Source organism: Hylobates moloch, unplaced genomic scaffold (genome assembly GCF_009828535.3).
Source record: "Hylobates moloch isolate HMO894 unplaced genomic scaffold, HMol_V3 SCAFFOLD_6, whole genome shotgun sequence".
Taxonomy (NCBI): domain Eukaryota; kingdom Metazoa; phylum Chordata; class Mammalia; order Primates; family Hylobatidae; genus Hylobates; species Hylobates moloch.
The window spans coordinates 119,093,100-119,111,286 of NW_026652281.1; the positions used below are offsets into that span (position 1 = coordinate 119,093,100).

An 18,187-nucleotide genomic window follows, 5' to 3' on the forward strand; every position below is an offset into this window, starting at 1 on the left:
GCTGGATGAGGGCACGTAAGTGAAGCTCAGTGCTTGGCACGAGGTGGTCATCAGCAGCATCGCCCTTTCTTTGGGCTGGCCTGTTAGTAATTCATTTTTAGTGGAATCGAATACAACACTTGAGCCTCGGAGGCTCAGGTCGTCGGAGCAACTACACCTGTGCTGGTGCACCTCGGGGCGGCGGCGCAGGACTAGGCCGGGCCGGGCCGGGCCGGGCCGGGCAGGGCGGTGCGAGTCGGGGGCGGGGCGGCAGCGCAGCGTCGTCGTCGTAGTCCCCGCCTCTTCCCCAGGGGCCGCGTCGGAGCCTCGGCGGCGGCGGCGGCGGCGGCGCTTACAGCCTGAGAAGAGCGTCTCGCCCGGGAGCGGCGGCGGCCATCGAGACCCACCCAAGGCGCGTTCCTCTCGGCCTCGCAGCGCTCCCAGGCCGCAGCGGCCGCGCCCCTTCAGCTAGCTCGCTCACTCGCTCTCCTTCCCTGCTGCCCGCTGCGCCATGGCGTTGGCGTTGGCGGCGCTGGCGGCGGTCGAGCCGGCCTGCGGCAGCCGGTACCAGCAGGTAAGCGGCGCCCGACTCCAGCCCCGGACTCCGGCCCCCGGCTCTGCCCTGCCCGCTGGCCGCCTCAGGCCTCTCTGGCCGGCCCGCGGCCAACTCAACGCCGGGGCTTGGCAGGCCGCGCTGGGCCTGGAGGGGCGGGTCGGGCCCCGGGCTCGGATTCGAGGCTGCCGCGGGCCCGGCCTTTCCGTCCGCGACCCCGGGTGGGACTCCGGCGGTGGAAAGCCCTCCTCCCGGCCTCGTTTCCCGCATTTCCCAGGGCGGGCGGGTCCCTGAGTCAGAACCTGCGACCCACAGGCGGCATCGATCAGAGGCATTCGTTTTTCGTGTTTCCACCTTTGGTTTGATGTCATTGGAAAAGAAAGAAAGAAAAAAGCATGAAACGGAAACTGGGTGGAGAGAAAAGATTAAAATCTCTGCTGCTGCCGATAGCTCCCCACAGCAAGATGCTATTGCTCAGGGTTTCTGAGCCTAGTTTGTCGAAACCCATCCCCCTCCCCTCCGTTTTAAGACAAAAGTAAAAAATGAAGCAAGAGACAAGCCCGCAGTTTGCAGTAGATTTGGAAGAGGCGATGTTTGGCTGTGGTGATGCCCCAAAAGGGAGAGCTACGGGGAAGTCTGCAGGGCGTGTGCCGGGTGTATTTTAAATGCTTGGAAGTGACGTTTTAAGAGATTTGATGGCATAGCTGGGGAGGAAATGTATAGGGAATGATTGGATCATTTTCTCGGGTTTGATTTAATACATTGAGGCCCCAGGGAAAAGAGCTGCTTGTTTCACTCCCCGTCTGTACTAGATTCCCCCAGGAAATTTAGAGACCACCTGCAGGGTTTTTGGAAGTGTTAATCTAACATATCGTAATGGTGGGAATTGAGCCAGGTGGTAAACTGATGTTGATTGGAACCGCAAATAACGGCTTGTGTTTGTCATGTTTCAGATGCTTTCGGTGCATACAGATGTCAATCCTGCTTTTATCAAATATAATGTCCTATCTTAGACGATCTACAATTTTATATTTTAGAAATAAGGAAAGCCAGCCAGTACGATGAAAACGTAGATTAACCCTGGTGTGGCCTGTTACTGGTTTGTTTTGCTGTCATCAGCCATGTGTTGCAATCCGCCCCCACTCAGGCTTGGACTCCCAAAATGACTAGTTAAGAATTTCGCTTCTTGGTTTTATAAACACGGCCCAAATTGTGGCAATGCAGTTAATCCTTAGATCTCTTCAGAGCACATGGATCTAGCACATGCTTTTTTTGTATGACCTTGGGCAGCCTGCGGGTTCCTTACTGCTTTAATAAAATGGGAATAACAGATGTCACTTAACTGTCACCACAGTGTTTGCAAATCACTCCTACTGTATACTGTCATCTGATTTCATCCTTTTCATCCTGACTTGGATAAGGCTAACAAGCAAAAGAGCTGTGGTTTTTCTTTGTACTGCCATCTTCTTGAGCTATTAGGTAATGCCGACATACTGCTAGAATACAAAAAATTTGCTGTAGTATCAAAACCATGTATTCCTTAGTGTGGCGTTTAATGTTTTTTAATTATGCAGAATTGAAGTATAAAAAAATGAAAAAAACCTTCCTAGAAAAATTGTAAAAGGTGAAAGCCCAAAAAACTGCAAAACCCTCCCTAAACGAAAACCAAATAGATAACCAAAGGTAATATTTTAATGTGCATTCTTGTGGGTTTATAGCTATGTAAATATACATAGTTATAGATCAGTAGATGTGTGTACAGATAAGGAATGCAGGAAAGCTAATATTGATTTTTTTATGCAACAATCACAGTACTAAGTAATTTACATCCTTTTTTTTTTTTTCATTTAATCCATACCAAACCCTTATGAACCAGGGTTTGTTCTCATTGTCAAAGACTCAAAGTGGCTCAGTAACTTGCCTCAAGGTCACAAGCTGCTAAGTAGTGATTACAAGGATATACACACACTCACCTACTTAAAACACAGGCTCACAGTCCAAATATAGGTGTATGCATTAGCAGATATATACGCATGCATATGTATTCTCTTATATGCCCATATATACATATACAGACATATCTTTTACATTCGTGTGCGGTTTTATGAGCCCCTGATCATACTTGCACATACTTTTGCACGTGTCCATGTGTATCTTGTTCTCAGACATGTGCATTCATACATTTGCACATGTGTATCATGCACATGTATCTACAAAGGCATGCTAGATAAGTAATGAAATGGGTTCATATTTCTATTTTGTAATGTTCTTCACACAATGTTATTAATGTCTTCTATATAAAATATTTTTAATGTCTGCATGGCATGTAATTGTATGGCTGAATCATAATTTAATTGCTTATCTTTGGTCACTAAGAATGTTTATAGTTTTTTTCATTGACTGAAATTTATTTTACATACGTCTTCAACCGTTTCCTTAGCATAAATTACTAGCCATGGAAATGCCTGGTCAGAGAATATGCATATTTAAAAGGCTTTTGAATTATAGAATGATGGTGAATTGTCCAGGCAACTTGATAGGAGCATGATACTCTTTGGTTGTCACACAGGGCTGTTCTGACTTCTATTTGATCTGGTTAATCAAATTGAGCTAGTTTTCTCACCAAGTAAATGTAATGGAAAACTGTATGATTCATTCATAAATGCAAACACAGTTTTGTCTTTATGGTCTTTTTATTGGTAGTGTAATATGTGGACAACTCGAATTTAGCATAGTGACAGACTATGCTAGGCTCAACCAGGTGTGGTGGCTCACACCTGTAATCACAGCACTTTGGGAGGCCGAGGCGGGCGGATCACTTGGTCAGGAGTTCGAGACCAGCCTGGCCAACATGGCGAAACCTTGTCTCTACTAAAAATACAAAAATTAGCCAGGTGTGGTGGTACTCGCCTGTAATCCCAGCTACTTGGGAGGCTGAGGCAGGAGAATTGCTTGAACCTGGGAGGCAGAGGTTGCAGTGAGCCGAGATTGTGCCACTGCACCCCAGCCTGGGTGACAGAGCAAGACTATCTCAAAACAAAACAAAACAAAACAAAAAATGGCCAGGCAAGGTGGCTCATGTCTGTAATCCCAGCACTTTGGGAGGCCAAGGCAGGCAGATCACAAAGATCACGAGGTCAAGAGATTGAGACCATCCCGGCCAACATGTGAAACCCCACCTCTATTAAAAATACAAAAATTAGCTGGGCATGGTGGCGTGCACCTGTAGTCCCAGCTACTCAGGAGGCTGAGGCAGGAGAATCGCTTGAACCCGGGAGGCAGATGTTGCAGTGAACTGAGATCGTGCCACTGCATTCCTGCCTGGCGACAGAGCAAGACTCTGTTTTAAAGGAAAAAAATAAATAAACAAATAAAGCGTGGCGTGGTGGTGCACACCTGTAATCCCAGCTACTTGGGAGGCTGAGGCAGGAAAATCACTTGATCCCAGGAGGCAGAGATTGCAGTGAGATGGGATCGCACCACTGTACTCCAGCTTGGGTGAGCAAGACTGTCATTAAAAAAAAAAAAAGGCACCGAGGTGGGCAGATCACGAGGTCAGAAGATTGAGACCATCCTGGCTAACATGATGAAACCCCATCTCTACTAAAAATACAAAAAATTAGCTGGTCGTGGTGGCCACGTGCCTGTAGTCCCAGCTACTCGGGAGGCTGAGGCAGGTGAAACCCGGGAGGTGAAGGTTGCAGCGAGCCAAGATTGCGCCACTGCACTCCAGGCTGGGCGACAGAGTGAGACTCTGTCCCAAAAAAAAAAAAAAAGAGGCTAGGCTTATAGGTTCCCTGTGGCTTTTTTTTTTTTTTCATTTTTGCATTTTGAAACTGAGACTGTGTCTCAGACAGTATGGAAGCACTATTTTAGAAAGACTTAAGTAGGCCCATACTGAGTGCTGAGAAACCTGTTAGGTGTTTCTCTCTCTGAGGACGTTAACTCCCGTTCATCCATAGATGAATGCAGATCATCTGCAGTATATCTGTGCGTGAATTTTGCCAATTCATTTCAAGTATTTTGGGATACTTGGATTTGAATTCAGTGTAAGCGGGTGATGATGACACTGCCATGTAGGTTCAAACAGATTACAGAATGTTTAGTTCTGGACTTGCCTCATTACCTGCTAAAGAAGTTGCCCATTTGTGAGCATCACCAATACTCTGTATTATAGTTTGATGACATTATAGTACAGCTTTTGGAATGGTATACTTTTGGATAAATTCTCTCAGGATTATGGAGGAATATTTTGATGAGCATAAGAATTTCATCTCTGATAGGTCAAACCATATTCATGTTAAATTATTAGATGAAGTAATGATCCTGGAGGAAGGAATGAATAGTGCTTATGTGGCTTTTTTGCTTATTTTTCAGTTTCAAAAGAAGTTATATCACAGAATGCCGATATAATCTAAATGTCAAAGTTTCTTAAGTTATATGCTGTATTTGTGGCCTACATGGTCAGTGATCAAAGAAAATTTATAAAAATATTAGGAAGATGGGTAAATTATTCCTTTGAAAACTTTTAATTGTGGTAAAATACACATAAAATTTACCATGTTAACCATTTTTAAGTATATAGTTTAGTGGCATTAAGTACATTCATATTGTTGTGGAACCAGTCCATCTCCAGAACTTTTTCACCTTGCGAAACTGAAACTCCATTGAACAATAACTCTCCATTCCCCCCTCCTCCAGCCCCTGGAAGCCGCCATTCTACTTTCTGTGTATTTGACTACTGTAGGTACCTCTCGTAAGTGGAATTAGACAGGATTTGTCCTTTTGTGACTGGCATATATCACTTAGCATAATGTCTTCAGAGTTCATCCATGTTGTAGCATGTGTCAGAATTTCCTGCCTCTTTAAGGCTGAATAATAGTCCATTTTATATATGTACCACATTTTGTTTATGCATTCATTTGTTGACGGAGGCTTGGTTTGCTTCTACCTTTTGGTCATTGTGAGTAATGCTGCTATAAAAAATATGAGTCTACAAATATCTTTCAAGTCCCTGCTTTCAGTTCTTTTGGATATACCCAGAAATGGAATTGCTGGGTCATACGGCAATTCTATTTTTAAGTTTTCGAGGAACTCCCATACTGTTTTCCATAGCAGCTTCACCATTTCATTTTCCCACCAGCAATGCATAAGGATTCCAATTTCTCCATATCCTCAACATACTTGTTATGTTCTCTTTTTTGTTTTTGTTTTTTTGATAGTAGCCATCTAATGGGTGTGAAGTGGTATCTCATTGCAGTATTGATCCCTATTTCCCTAATAATTAGTGATGTTGAGCATCTTTTCGTGTGCTTATTGGCCATTGATATTTTCTACAGAGAAAATGTGTATTCAAGTTCTTTGCTCATTTTTGAATTGAGTTTTTTGTTTTGTTATCGAGTTGTAGGAGTAATTTCTTCATGATGTTTACATTTTCAACTTTTTACTATGGAAATTTCAAACACATACAGTAATAAAGTAGTATAAGAAACTTTATGCACCATCACCCAGCTTCAGCAATTGTGAATGAATGGCCAATATTATTTCATTTATACTCACCACATTATTTTGAAACGAATCCTAGAAATCATATATTGATAAATATTTCTATGTGTAACTCTAAAAGAAAACAAATGGTATGATATTTCAAGAAGATATCACATGAGGAATATATCATGAGAGCTCTCTTGTAATCTGTGAGGAGTATGGAAATAGGATTTGTCATTGTCGGGCTGTGGATCCATAACTAACTGTCCTTTGTATTGATTGGGCTCACTCTTGCCAAGCCTCATGCTTTGTTTTTGTAGCAGTGATAGATTCCTGTTAATCTATCCTTGTTTTCTTACCTGATCCCATGGGTGACCACTTGTTAGGCAAGATTTATTTGGCTTTATCATACTATCTGTGTCCTGAAAACAGGGCAGCACTTCCTGGTTTGGGCAGAAACCAAGGCCCAGTTGAACTGCTCTAGGGAATTTTGCTCTAAGCTGATGCCACCAGTAGTTTGACTGCACATAACTTCAAATTGTTTTATCCTAGACATCAATTATATCTCATTATTTTATGCTAGGTTATAAAGTAAATCCTACCATGAGAATAACTTCATATTTTTATTAAGAGAGAGAAAAAGGCTCGAAGAGATTCAGGTGACATCCTCAGATTTATTTGTTTTTAGGGCTCTAAAATAATTATTTTGGTTTCTTAAAATGTTCTTATTTTATCTTTAAGCAAGTACAACAGCTTAGAAGAATTATATGCTTTTTTTTTTTTTGAGATAGAGTTTCGTTCTTGCTCAGGCTGGAGGGCAATGGCGCGATCTTGGCTCACTGCAACCTCCGCCTCCCAGGTTCAAGCGATTTTCCTGCCTCAGCCTCTTGAGTAGCTGGCATTACAGGTGCTCACCACTATGCCCAGCTAATTTTTTGTATTTTTAGTAGAGGCGGGTTTTCACCATGTTGGCCAGGCTAGTCTCGAACTCCTGGCCTCAAATGATCCACCCACCTCGGCCTCCCAAAGTGCTGGGATTACAGGTGTGAGCCACCATGCCCAGGCTACCTTCATATGTATTTTTCTTTTCTCTTCTCTTCTCTTCTCCTCTCCTCTTCTTTTTTTTTTTTTTGAGACAGGATCTGGCTGTGTCACCTAGGCTGTAGCGCAGTGGTGAGATCTCCGCTCACTGCAATCTCCGCCTCCTGGGTTCAAGAGATTCTCGTGCCTCAGCTTCCCGAGTAGCTGGTGTTACAGGTGCATGCCACCACGCCTGGCTAATTTTTGTATTTTTAGTAGAGATGGGATTTCATCACATTGCCCAGGCTGGTCTCAAACTCCTGGCCTTAAGTGATCTGCCCGTCTCTGCCTCCCAAAGTGCTGGGATTACAGACATGAGCCACCATGCCCAGTCCATATGTATAATATATTTCTTATCCCCCTCCCTGAGCAATTTAGAATAATCTTTGACCGCTTTTTCTGTTTTTGTCTTTTAAATTAGTTTATCTCAGCAATATCAATTAGTACTTACCATAATCAGAGGCTTGAATACAATTTGGAAGTCTGTCTGGAGACTGGACAATTTATGAATAGAGATATAAGGGTTTAGGGAGTGGTGCCTGTTTAGTAATGATTTCATTTTCTTTTTTTTCTTTTTTCCTTTTTTTTTTTTTTTTTGAGACGGAATCTCACTCTGTCGCCAGGCTGCAGTGCAGTGGCGAAATCTCAGCTCACTGCAACCTCCGCCTCCTGGGCTCAAGTGATTCTTCTGCCTCAGTTTTCCTGAGTAGCTGGGACTACAGGCGCCTGCCACCACGCCTAGCTAATTTTTTGTATTTTTAGTAGAGACGGGGTTTCACCATGTTGGCAAGGATGGTCTCGATCTCTTGACCTCGTGATCCACCCGCCTCTGTCTCCCAAAGTGCTGGGATTATAGGCGTGAGCCACTGCGCCCGGCCGATTTCATTTTATCATTCAATGCTTAAATGTGGTATTTAAAAGTAAACATTTTGTATTATATAGTAATACATTCTTCATGTGCTAGATTCAAACAGTAACTTTCTAAAGAAAAACTGGATTTCCCTTTTCTCCCTACCTATTTCTTCACAGAACTGTAACTGCTCCTCAAGTTTGGTGTGCGTTCAACAGGCTTTTTTTTTGAGACAAGGCCTCACTCTGCACCCAGGCTGGAGTGCAGCCACACAATCTCGGCTCACTGCAACCCTCCATCTTCAGGCTTTCTTCTTAACCTTTCCTTGGCTTTAAATGTTTTTTAAATAAATCTATACTTTAAATAGACTTTACTTTTTGGAACTTTTTTCCCCCTAAGATGGGTTCCTGCTATGTTGCTACCCAGGCTGGCCTCAAACTCCTTGGCTCAAGCGATCCTTCCCCCACCGGCCTCCCGAGTGGCTGGGACCACAGGCACACACCACCACACTCAGCTGAAACATTTTAAATTTTTCAGAAACACTGAGAAGACAGTAGAGAGTTTCCATATGCCCTATGCCCAGCTTTCCCTATTAGCATCTTATATCAGTATGGTGCGTTTTTCACAATTATTGAACCAATATTAGTACATTGTTATCAATTAAAGTCTGTACTTTGTTCAGATTTTCTAAGCTTTTACCTAATGTCCTTTTTCTGTTCCAGGATCCCATCCAGGATCCAGAATGATATAATATGGTAACGTTACATTTAGTCGTTCTGTCTCCTTAGGCTCCTCTTGGCTGTGAGTTTCTCAAACTTTCCTTGTTTTTGATGAGCTTGACAGTTTTGAGGAGTACTGGTCGGTCTTTGTAGAATGTCCCTCAATTGGGGTTTGTTTGATGTTTTTCTCATGATTAGACTGGGGTTGTGGATTTGGGGGAAGACCACAGGTAATGTGCTGTTCTCATCACATCATATAAAGAATGCACACTGTCAACATGACTTATCATTGTTGACATTGACCTTGATCACCTGGCTGAGGTAGTGTTTGTCAGATTTCTCTTCTGTAAAGATACTTTTTACCCCACTTTCCATACTTACTCTTGGGAAGGAAGTCACTATACATGGTCCACACATAAGGAGTGGGGAGTTATGTAACACCTTGCTGAGGGCCAAGTATTGACATGAATTATTTGTTATTTTCCTGCATGGGACATTTGTCTCTTCTCTGATAATTCGTTTAGTATTTATATCTGTATAGACTCATAAATATTTATTTTATTCTTCCGTTTATAATCCCATAACTGCTTTGTTTTATTGCTTAAATTGCATACCTCCATCATCGTGGATTTTTTTTTAAGCACTTCCATACTTTTTGGCACTAGGCTCATCTTATATATTTTCTGCACTATGCTAGAATCAGGCATTTTTCCAAGGAGCCTAGGTTCCTTTTATTGAAAAATAATACTACAACCAAGATCTGTGCTCCTTGCTACTAGGGTGTCATTGCTTTTAGGCCTTCTAAGCTGACAGAGCAAGGAACTATATATGTCTGTATATTAACCTGTGGGTATACACATCTGTAACTATTTCTGTATGTACCATCTATCTATATTAAGCTAAACATAAGTTCATACTAGTATCTCCACCTCTAATTTGTTACCATATGGGTCACTGTAGCCTACTCCCCTTATCTATAAACTCCCACTCTAACATGGAGAAACCTGGCTCACTTCTACCATCCATTACATCATTCTTCAGTTCTGATATACACATGTAAGTTGTATCAGAATTGTTAACCCACACCCCTGTGGGAAATAGTATCATAACCACTACAGGACAAAGCATATGTACAGTTCCTTTGCCTTTAGTCTTCCAAATGTTACTTAAGTCAGCACCTTTTCCTCCACCCACTTGAGTGAGGTTGTTTCAGACATTTATAATACAGTTATCTTGTTTTGTCACATTTTGCATACATCCTCCAGCCACCTAAGTGGATTTTTAAAATTTGCATACCTGAAGATTCTTTCTTTGTGCTATCAAGTTCTATAAATTTTCACAAATGCATAGTGTCTTATTTTTTTCTTTTTAAACAACACATTTTAAGAAAAATGGTAGGACTGATTTCTCTTTATTTTCCAAATATTCTGCTAATGATCATGTTTGCTTTCTTTTTAAAGTACCTTTAAAGAAAATTTTATTTAGAAATAATTTTAAACTTAGAGAAGGTTGCAAGAATAGTATAACATAACACTCATATATCTATTACCAAATTCATCTTAGACTCATTGTTAAATTTTGATTAACAATGAATACAATCCTATAAAAATCGAAAGCGCTACAGATAAAACCCAAGTCCCTTTAATCATCATAGTCCTTTCTCTATAGAATTCAGTGTTGATTTAGCTATTTGTTATCAAATTATTATTATTATTTTTGAGACGGAGTCTCGCTCTGTTGCCCAGGCTGGAGTGCAGTGGTGCCATCTCAGCTCACTGCAATCTCTGCCTCCCGGGTTGAAGCAATTCTCCTGCCTCAGCCTCCCGAGTAGTTGGGATTACAGGCATGCACCACCATGCCCAGCTAATTCTTGTATTTTTAGTAGAGATGGGGTTTCACTATGTTGGTCAGGCTGGTCTCAAACTCCTGACCTCAGGCGATCTGCCCACCTTGGCCTCCCAAAGTGCTGGGATTACAGGCATGAGCCACTGCACCCGGCCCAAACTTTCTTTCTGTTTATAAATCTTGTCTACAGCCATACCACCCTGAACGTGCCCAATCTCGTCTGTTTATAAATCTCATTTTCACTTCTACTTCTACCAGTACCTGGTGCCACCAGTTCTTGAGCTTTTGGGGGATACAAAACAGGTTGTTTTTTGGCTTTCTGATTTAGGATTTAGCTTTCTTGGGTCTGCTGAGTCAGTTACCACTTGTCATCCTGCTTCTAGCTTTCAGAAATTTATTGCTGCTTCCTTTCCTGTTGCTTGTAAGTTTTTTGCCTTTAAACAAGCAGCATTTTACTCACATTTATATTTAAGAGGGTTTCAGAAGGAATAAGAGGCAACTGTCTAATCTTTAATTGCACATTATACAGTAATTGTAATTACTTCTTTGTGTTTCATTTGCTAAACTTGCAGACTTAATGAGGCCAAAAACACCAGCCATGTCACTGTTCTGTCCCCAGACCCCACATCAGTTGTGGCCTGACACATTTAATAAGTGTTGTTAAATTAACCTAGCAGTTGAATACTTGTAGAATGAAACATTCTGTGATGATAGTGTAACAGGAAAGGTATTAAATGCTTGATGCACCTCCTTTTTGGCTCTCATTGTTCTTGCAGGAAGAAGGGACCTCATGACCAGGCCTGAATCAAGGTGGACTCTCCTGAATAGAATACCTTTTCCCACCCATAATGTCTGCCTGAGTATGCTCTACTCCAGGCTAATAAGCAAGCATAGCTTTTGGAACTTCTCACTATCAGAGCTGAGCAGGCTGCAGTCAACATGCAAGCCTGGGTTCTAGGCATGGCTCTGTGACTGTCTTTCAGTGTCTACATTTGATTTCACTGTCTTTTCAGTGTGGAATATTCCATTCTTGGGATATACCAATTGGTTGTTTTTAGTTAAGAAACAATATTGTAAGAATTACATTGTGATGAAGATAAGTTTTCCTTCATATATAACACAAACTTTAATTGAACACCTGAGCACTTAATGCTAAGTGCTATAGGTTGAATACTAAATATTAAATTTCTCATTTCTAAAGAGATAAAGCTTGGAGATGTCTGTTTCTCCTTTGTGTTTCTTTTCTTTTTAAAATTGGTAACTATAGAGCCATACTATTCATTTTTATTGTGAAATTATGGATACATATGAAAGGAATACATAGTATATATGTACCTTATGCAAAATAACAATAATAAATCAGAGACCTGTGACTACCATCCACATCATAGCAATCTTTTTTGAAAGTAAGTTTGTTTCACACGTATTCTTTTAGACCAGTCAGTAGGAGAGAGCTGCTTGTGCCTTAGTTGCTTTGTAAGGCCATGTTTCTCCTCAATTCTTCCATGTTTAAAATGCACTCCTCGTGCTGAGTACTGATGAGGATACCATACCTGCTGCTCTCCACTCCTGAAACCATCATCACTGTCCTCTCTACAGTTATAGCAGTCATCTGTATGTGCTACATGCATAGCCTGTGAATTTATTTGGAGATTTGTAAAGTAATATGAATACTTTTCATAGATGCGAACTGGTAAGTTAAAATGGTATTAAGATTAGCTGCTATTTCTTCAGGTAAGTTTCTGTTAGAAATCCACCTCCATGCCTGTTTTGGCCAACACTCACTAATGTATCCATGCTGTGCCACTCACTGGTAAGTGCTGGGGTGAATGCAGTGATAAACCATGCAAAGGTCTCAGTCCACAGAGGGCTCATAGTCTGCATCACTATTCCTCGTACAGTCTTTTTCTTCTCCCATTTCTGAATTGTTAGTGAAGTATGATTTAAGTATAAAAACATGTACAATCATAAATGTGCAGCTCAATGAATTTTCACAAACTGAACATGCACAGCTAACTAGTACCTGAATCCAGAAACAGCATTACCAACACTCCAAAAGGTCCCTTCAGTGCCTTTCCAGTCACTCTCCTCCCAGGGCATACTCACTGGTATGTTTAGTTTGCCTGTTCTTTAAAAAAATCTTTATACGAATCTAATCATACAGTAAATACTGTTTTGAGTCTGGCTTCTTTTGCTCAACATGATGTTGCAAAATTTACCCATGTGGGTTACAGTTTATTCATGCACACCACTGTCTCATTATGTGAAAATACCACAATTTAGTTACCTATTCTACTGTAGATAGGCATTTGAGTAATTTCCAGTTTTATGAATACTGTTGCTTTGCCCCTCCTTATGTGTCTTTTGGTATCATATGTAAATGTTCTGTTGGACATACAACTAGGAGTGGAATTGCTGGATATGTGTAAATTCATTTTTTGTTGATATTGGCAAACAGTTTTCTAAAGTAGTTGTACAGGTTTATACTCCCATCAGTAGTGTAGTGTGAGAGTTCTGGTTATTATATATTCTCAACAACATTTGGTATTTTCTGTTTTTTATTTTGGTCATCATCTGTGGTTTTAATTTTCATTTCTATAATGACTAATGAAATAGAGCACCTTTTTGTAAGTTTATTGGCCATTTAGATGTCTTTTTTGTGAAATGTGTATTCAAGTCTTGTCCCTCTTTTTATTTAATGGCTTCCTTATTGACTTTAAGAAGTTCTTTATATATTTTAGATATAAGTCCATCGTCTGAAAAATATATCCTCCTGCTCTTTTGGATTTTCTTTTCACTTTCCTAATGGTGTCTTCTGAATGAATAGTAGAGTTCTTGTGTGTGTGTTTTGGTTTTGTTTTGTGTTTTAGGCAGAGTCTCGCTCTGTTGCCCAGGCTGGAGTGCAGTGGGATAATCTCGGCTCACCACAACCTCTACCTCCCAGATTCAAGTGATTCTTGTGCCTCAGCCTCCCAAGTAGCTGGGACTACAGGGGCGTGCCACCACACCCAGCTAATTTTTCTATTTTTAGTAGAGATGGGGTTTCACCATGTTGGCCAGGCTGCTCTCAAACTCCTGACCTCAAGTGATCCTCCCACCTCAGCCTCCCAAAGTGCTGGTATTATAGGCATGAGCCACTGTGCCTGGCCCAAACAAATGATTTTTAAAATTGTTCTTGAAATCTAAAAGAATTTTTTTTTTTTTTTTTTTTAAGAGGCAGGGTCTTGCTATGTTGCCCAGGCTGGTCTTGAACTCCTGGGCTCAAGCAGTCCTTCCACCTCAGCCTCCCAAAGTGCTGGGATTACAGGTGTGATCCACCACGTCCAGCCATAAAATAATTCTTGAATAGATGCCAGTTGTAGTCCATGGTCTGTTGTGACTTTTTTTTCCCCTTTGGAAGGGGCTGCTTAATGTATCATTTTAAATGACAAATAATTAGGAGCTTGTTTCTGCTTCCATGTTTCTATTTTAGAGCTTTAATGTATCTTAGATGAAATCTATATACGGGGTGTTGGGGGGTTAAAACAGAATGTATTTACCACCTTTGCATTTAAATTATGGACTAGATTTTGTATAAATTATTTTGAAACGAGTCTGATACAGCCACTATTTTTAGTATTGTTTACTCTGTAAACAAAAGATGACCAGTTCCTGCTATTCTGTCAAAGTTAGGGAGCCAGGTGCTTAGTCTCCTTTTCAACTTGTCTTTCTCTAGGGCTTTAAATCCTTCTCAAATGGGCCCTGGAGCTCTGAGCTAAGCCTGAATTTTCTTATGGAACCAAGAAGTGGAGAAAAAGAACTCACATTACTAAAGATATGGACTGGTTATAAATAGTGTAGATGCTACTTCTTAATTTAAAATGCTATATGTTCATGAGCAGAGAGACTTGCTATTAACTATTTGGAAATACTGAACAATTGTCCCTCCTTATTTCCCTAGTCTTTGTAAGATCATGACCCATCAAGGGCCTACCATTAACCTCAAAGGCTCTTGGCTGTAGGTTTTCCTCAAGCTGGGTGCCAGAAAACACTGAGGATTATTTGCTTGATGATATCTTGGTGGAGCCATCAGTACTAGAAATATTTGGATGTCAGACACAGATCCCAGGGGTTGGCAGGTTGATGATAATTTTCTGGTGCCACCCCAAAACCTTGCAGTGCTACTACCATAGCCATGGTTGGCTAATTAGTGCCTTCAGGGATGAGGGTTGATTTCTGCTAGTTCCTTGCCTTTCTTTTTGGATGGCATGCCTTCATTTGTTACTTGGACCTACGTAAAGAATAGAAAGATCAGAAGAAAACCCATAAAATTGATGATCATAGGTCACAGTATTTGTGCTTTGATTTCTAAGGACTCATTCTAACATAAATAATTTTCGCTTTCAAAACCAAGTTGTACTCATCAGTTATATTGATACATATTTACAGTGATGATAACCACAAAAATTTTAAATAGAAAGCTTTACAAAAGGTTAGCCTTTCTGAGGGGATTTACTGCAAAATTAGGGTATTCTTTTCATCTGTTATTGTATTGAGGTTTTTTTTTTTTTTTTTTTTTTTGAGACGGAGTCTCGCTCTGTCGCCCAGGCTGGAGTGCAGTGGCGCAATCTCGGCTCACTGCAAGCTCCGCCTCCCGGGTTCACGCCATTCTCCTGCCTCAGCCTCTCCGAGTAGCTGGGACTACAGGCGCCCGCCACTACGCCCGGCTAATTTTTTTGTATTTTTAGTAGAGACGGGGTTTCACCGTGGTCTCGATCTCCTGACCTCGTGATCCACCCGCCTCGGCCTCCCAAAGTGCTGGGATTACAAGCGTGAGCCACCGCGCCCGGCTGTATTGACTTTTTAAAGCATTATTCTGATTACTTCGCTTTTCCTTTGGCAAATTTTGATTTTTAAATGTATTTTCATTTTGCTATTAAGAGGATTTTCATTTATCTTTTCCATGAGAGATATTGAGGATAGTCTAAATCTGGTAATTGGTTTGGTGGGTTTTTCTTTTCTTTTTTTTTTTGGCTCCCCATGAGCAACTTGAAGATTTTTTTTTTTTTTGAGACGGACTCTTGCTCTGTCACCCAGGCTGGAGTGCAGTGGCGCGATCTCAGCTCGCTGCAAGCTCCACCTCCTGGGTTCACGCCATTCTCCTGCCTCAGCCTCCGGAGTAGCTGGGACTACAGGCGCCCACCACCACGCCGGGCTAAGTTTTTGTATTTTTAGTAGAGACGGGGTTTCACCGTATTAGCCAGGATGGTCTCGATTCCCTGACCTCGTTATCTGCCTGCCTCGGCCTCCCAAAGTGCTGGGATTACAGGCGTGAGCCACCGTGCCCGGCCGAAGATTTGTTTTTTTAAAAGTTATCTCTGCTGAGCGCGGTGGCTCACGCCTGTAATCCCAGCACTTTGGGAGGCAAAGGCAGGTGGATAGCTTGAGGTCAGGAGTTCAAGACCAGCCTGACCAACATGGCGAAACCCCATCTCTACTAAAAATACAAAAATTAGCCGGGCATGGTGGCAGGAGCCAGCTACTCGGGAGGCTGAGGCAAGAGAATTGCTTGAACCTGGGAGGTGGAGGTTGTAGTGAGCTGAGATCACGCTACTGTACTCTAGCCTCGGTGACAAAGCGGGACTTCATCTCATAAAAAACAACAACAACAAAAAAAGTTATCTTTTTCAAATTCTTGAAGTAGGAAAAAAATGATGTTTTTCCTCAGCTCTTAAACTAGGATGTTAGCTGAACTTTCTTTGATCTCTTGATCCTGATAATTCTTCTCTTCAGGAAAGGAGAACATTAAGGATTTTGTTTTTTTACTATAATTAGTTTATAATTCAGTGTGCTCTTCTTCTTTGTTGTTTTCATTAATTCACAAATATGTGTTCTGTGTTAAGCTCTTAGGTATATTGGTATGATCAGGACCCATTCCTTCCCATTGAGGGGCATTGACATTTATTTAGCCAGAGAATAATACTTGGAGGAATTTTTTTTTTTTTTTTAAATTTTGAAACCTTGCAAATTAATGCTTTTATTTATAATGTAATAAATTAACACTGTGTATATCAATATTTAGTATTTTGAATATGACAAATCAGTTTTTTTCTGGTTGATCTAATTGAGCAACAACCCCACTCATAGAGGAAAATGTCTCCCTAAATGATTTCCATGTTTTGTTGTAATAACACATAGTAGACAGAACACTCTCAGAGATACATTGATGGGATCTGAAAAAGATTATAAAGTAAACTCATCAAGCTCAGGCTATTCCTCTTTAAGTTTTATCCAAATTAAAGCAAATGGTGCTTTATTCACCTCCAGTCCTTCATCAGGATTCCATTGCCACAGTTTACCTTGGCAAATTATAGTTAAAACTTCATTTGATGAAAAGAAAGAATTCCATAATTGTATACTCGATTGGCTTACAGCTGACAAACCTTAACACATTGTGGGTTGTATAGAAATCGTAGGTGGCTCAGGAGACAAGTTCGTGGATACCTGGACTGGTCAACAAGTCAGTTGGCCAACATCAACTGGCAGTGTCACATCACAAACGTTTACAAACACTGCCAATGTTGTGAAACCCTCCTCTCAATTCTCATCTCACATGAGACAAATTAAAGCTAACAGTTCAGAGACATGCTGCCTCCTAGAAGTCCACCAGGCTTAGCCCCCCCATGCATCCTGCCCCATACTGAGGCGCAGCCTGCTCAGCCCTTCTGGAGTACCTAAGATGAACATCCAGGACATTACCTTAAATTATTGGAAGAATAACTATTTTTAAATCTTGATTTGGAAGCTATTCTTTGAACAGCAATAAGTGGAGGAGTTTGGTTGGAAATTTCTTTTTATTTATTTATTTTTTATTTAAAAAAATTTTTTTTGCACACAAAACAATAAACATTTTCTAAAAGTACATACAAACAAAAAGATGCATATCAAACATATTAGGAAGGTTGCACATGGGAAGACGGGGAATAGAAATGGGAGGTGGGAATTAAAGAAAATAAATGAGAGAGGGACTTTGTATGGATCAATGATAACTCAATCCACTATTTGACAAAGAAGAAGGAGAAGGAAGAGGAAGAAAAAGAAAGTGGGATAAAGGATCAGAAAGGGAGGAAAATAGAAAAAATTAGAGTATGACTCCAGGGTAGACCTGTTTTGTTGTCGCTTGGTTGGTTGGTTGGTTTGTCAGTTGTATTTTTCATATGTTTTGCCATGTTGGCCAGGCTGGTCTCGAACTCCTAGCCTCAAGTGATCAACCCACCTCAGCCTCCCAGAGTACTGGGACTACAGGCGTGAGCCACCATGTCCAGCCCCCACATTGCTTCTGGCCTCTGTGGTAGACCTCCCAGACGGGGCGGCCGGGCAGAGGCACTCCCCACATCCCAGACGGGGCAGCCAGGCAGAGGTGCTCCTCACTTCCCAGACTGGGTGGCCGGGCAGAGACGCTCCTCACTTCCTAGAAGGGGTGGCGGCCGGGCAGAGGGGCTCCTCACTTCCCGGACGGGGCGGCCGGGCAGAGGTGCTCCTCACATCCCAGACGATGGGTGGCCGGGCAGAGGCGCTCCTCACTTCCCAGACGGGGCGGCCGGGCAGAGGCGCTCCTCACTTCCCAGACGGGGTGGCGGCCGGGCAGAGGCGCTCCTCACCTTCCAGACGGGGCGGCCGGGCAGAGGGGCTCCT

General features: G+C 41.7%; 1 protein-coding gene across 1 annotated transcript in view; it reads left to right on the forward strand.

Moving 5' to 3' along the window:
* The first annotated feature begins 288 nt into the window (after positions 1-288).
* NDFIP1 (Nedd4 family interacting protein 1) overlaps positions 289-18,187 on the forward strand; it is a 47,411-nt gene continuing 29,512 nt past the window's right edge. Inside the window, exon 1 of the mRNA XM_032158205.2 lies at positions 289-553. Coding sequence (XP_032014096.1) covers positions 491-553 — 63 coding nt within the window. The 5' untranslated portion in view covers positions 289-490. The remainder of the gene's footprint in view (positions 554-18,187) is intronic.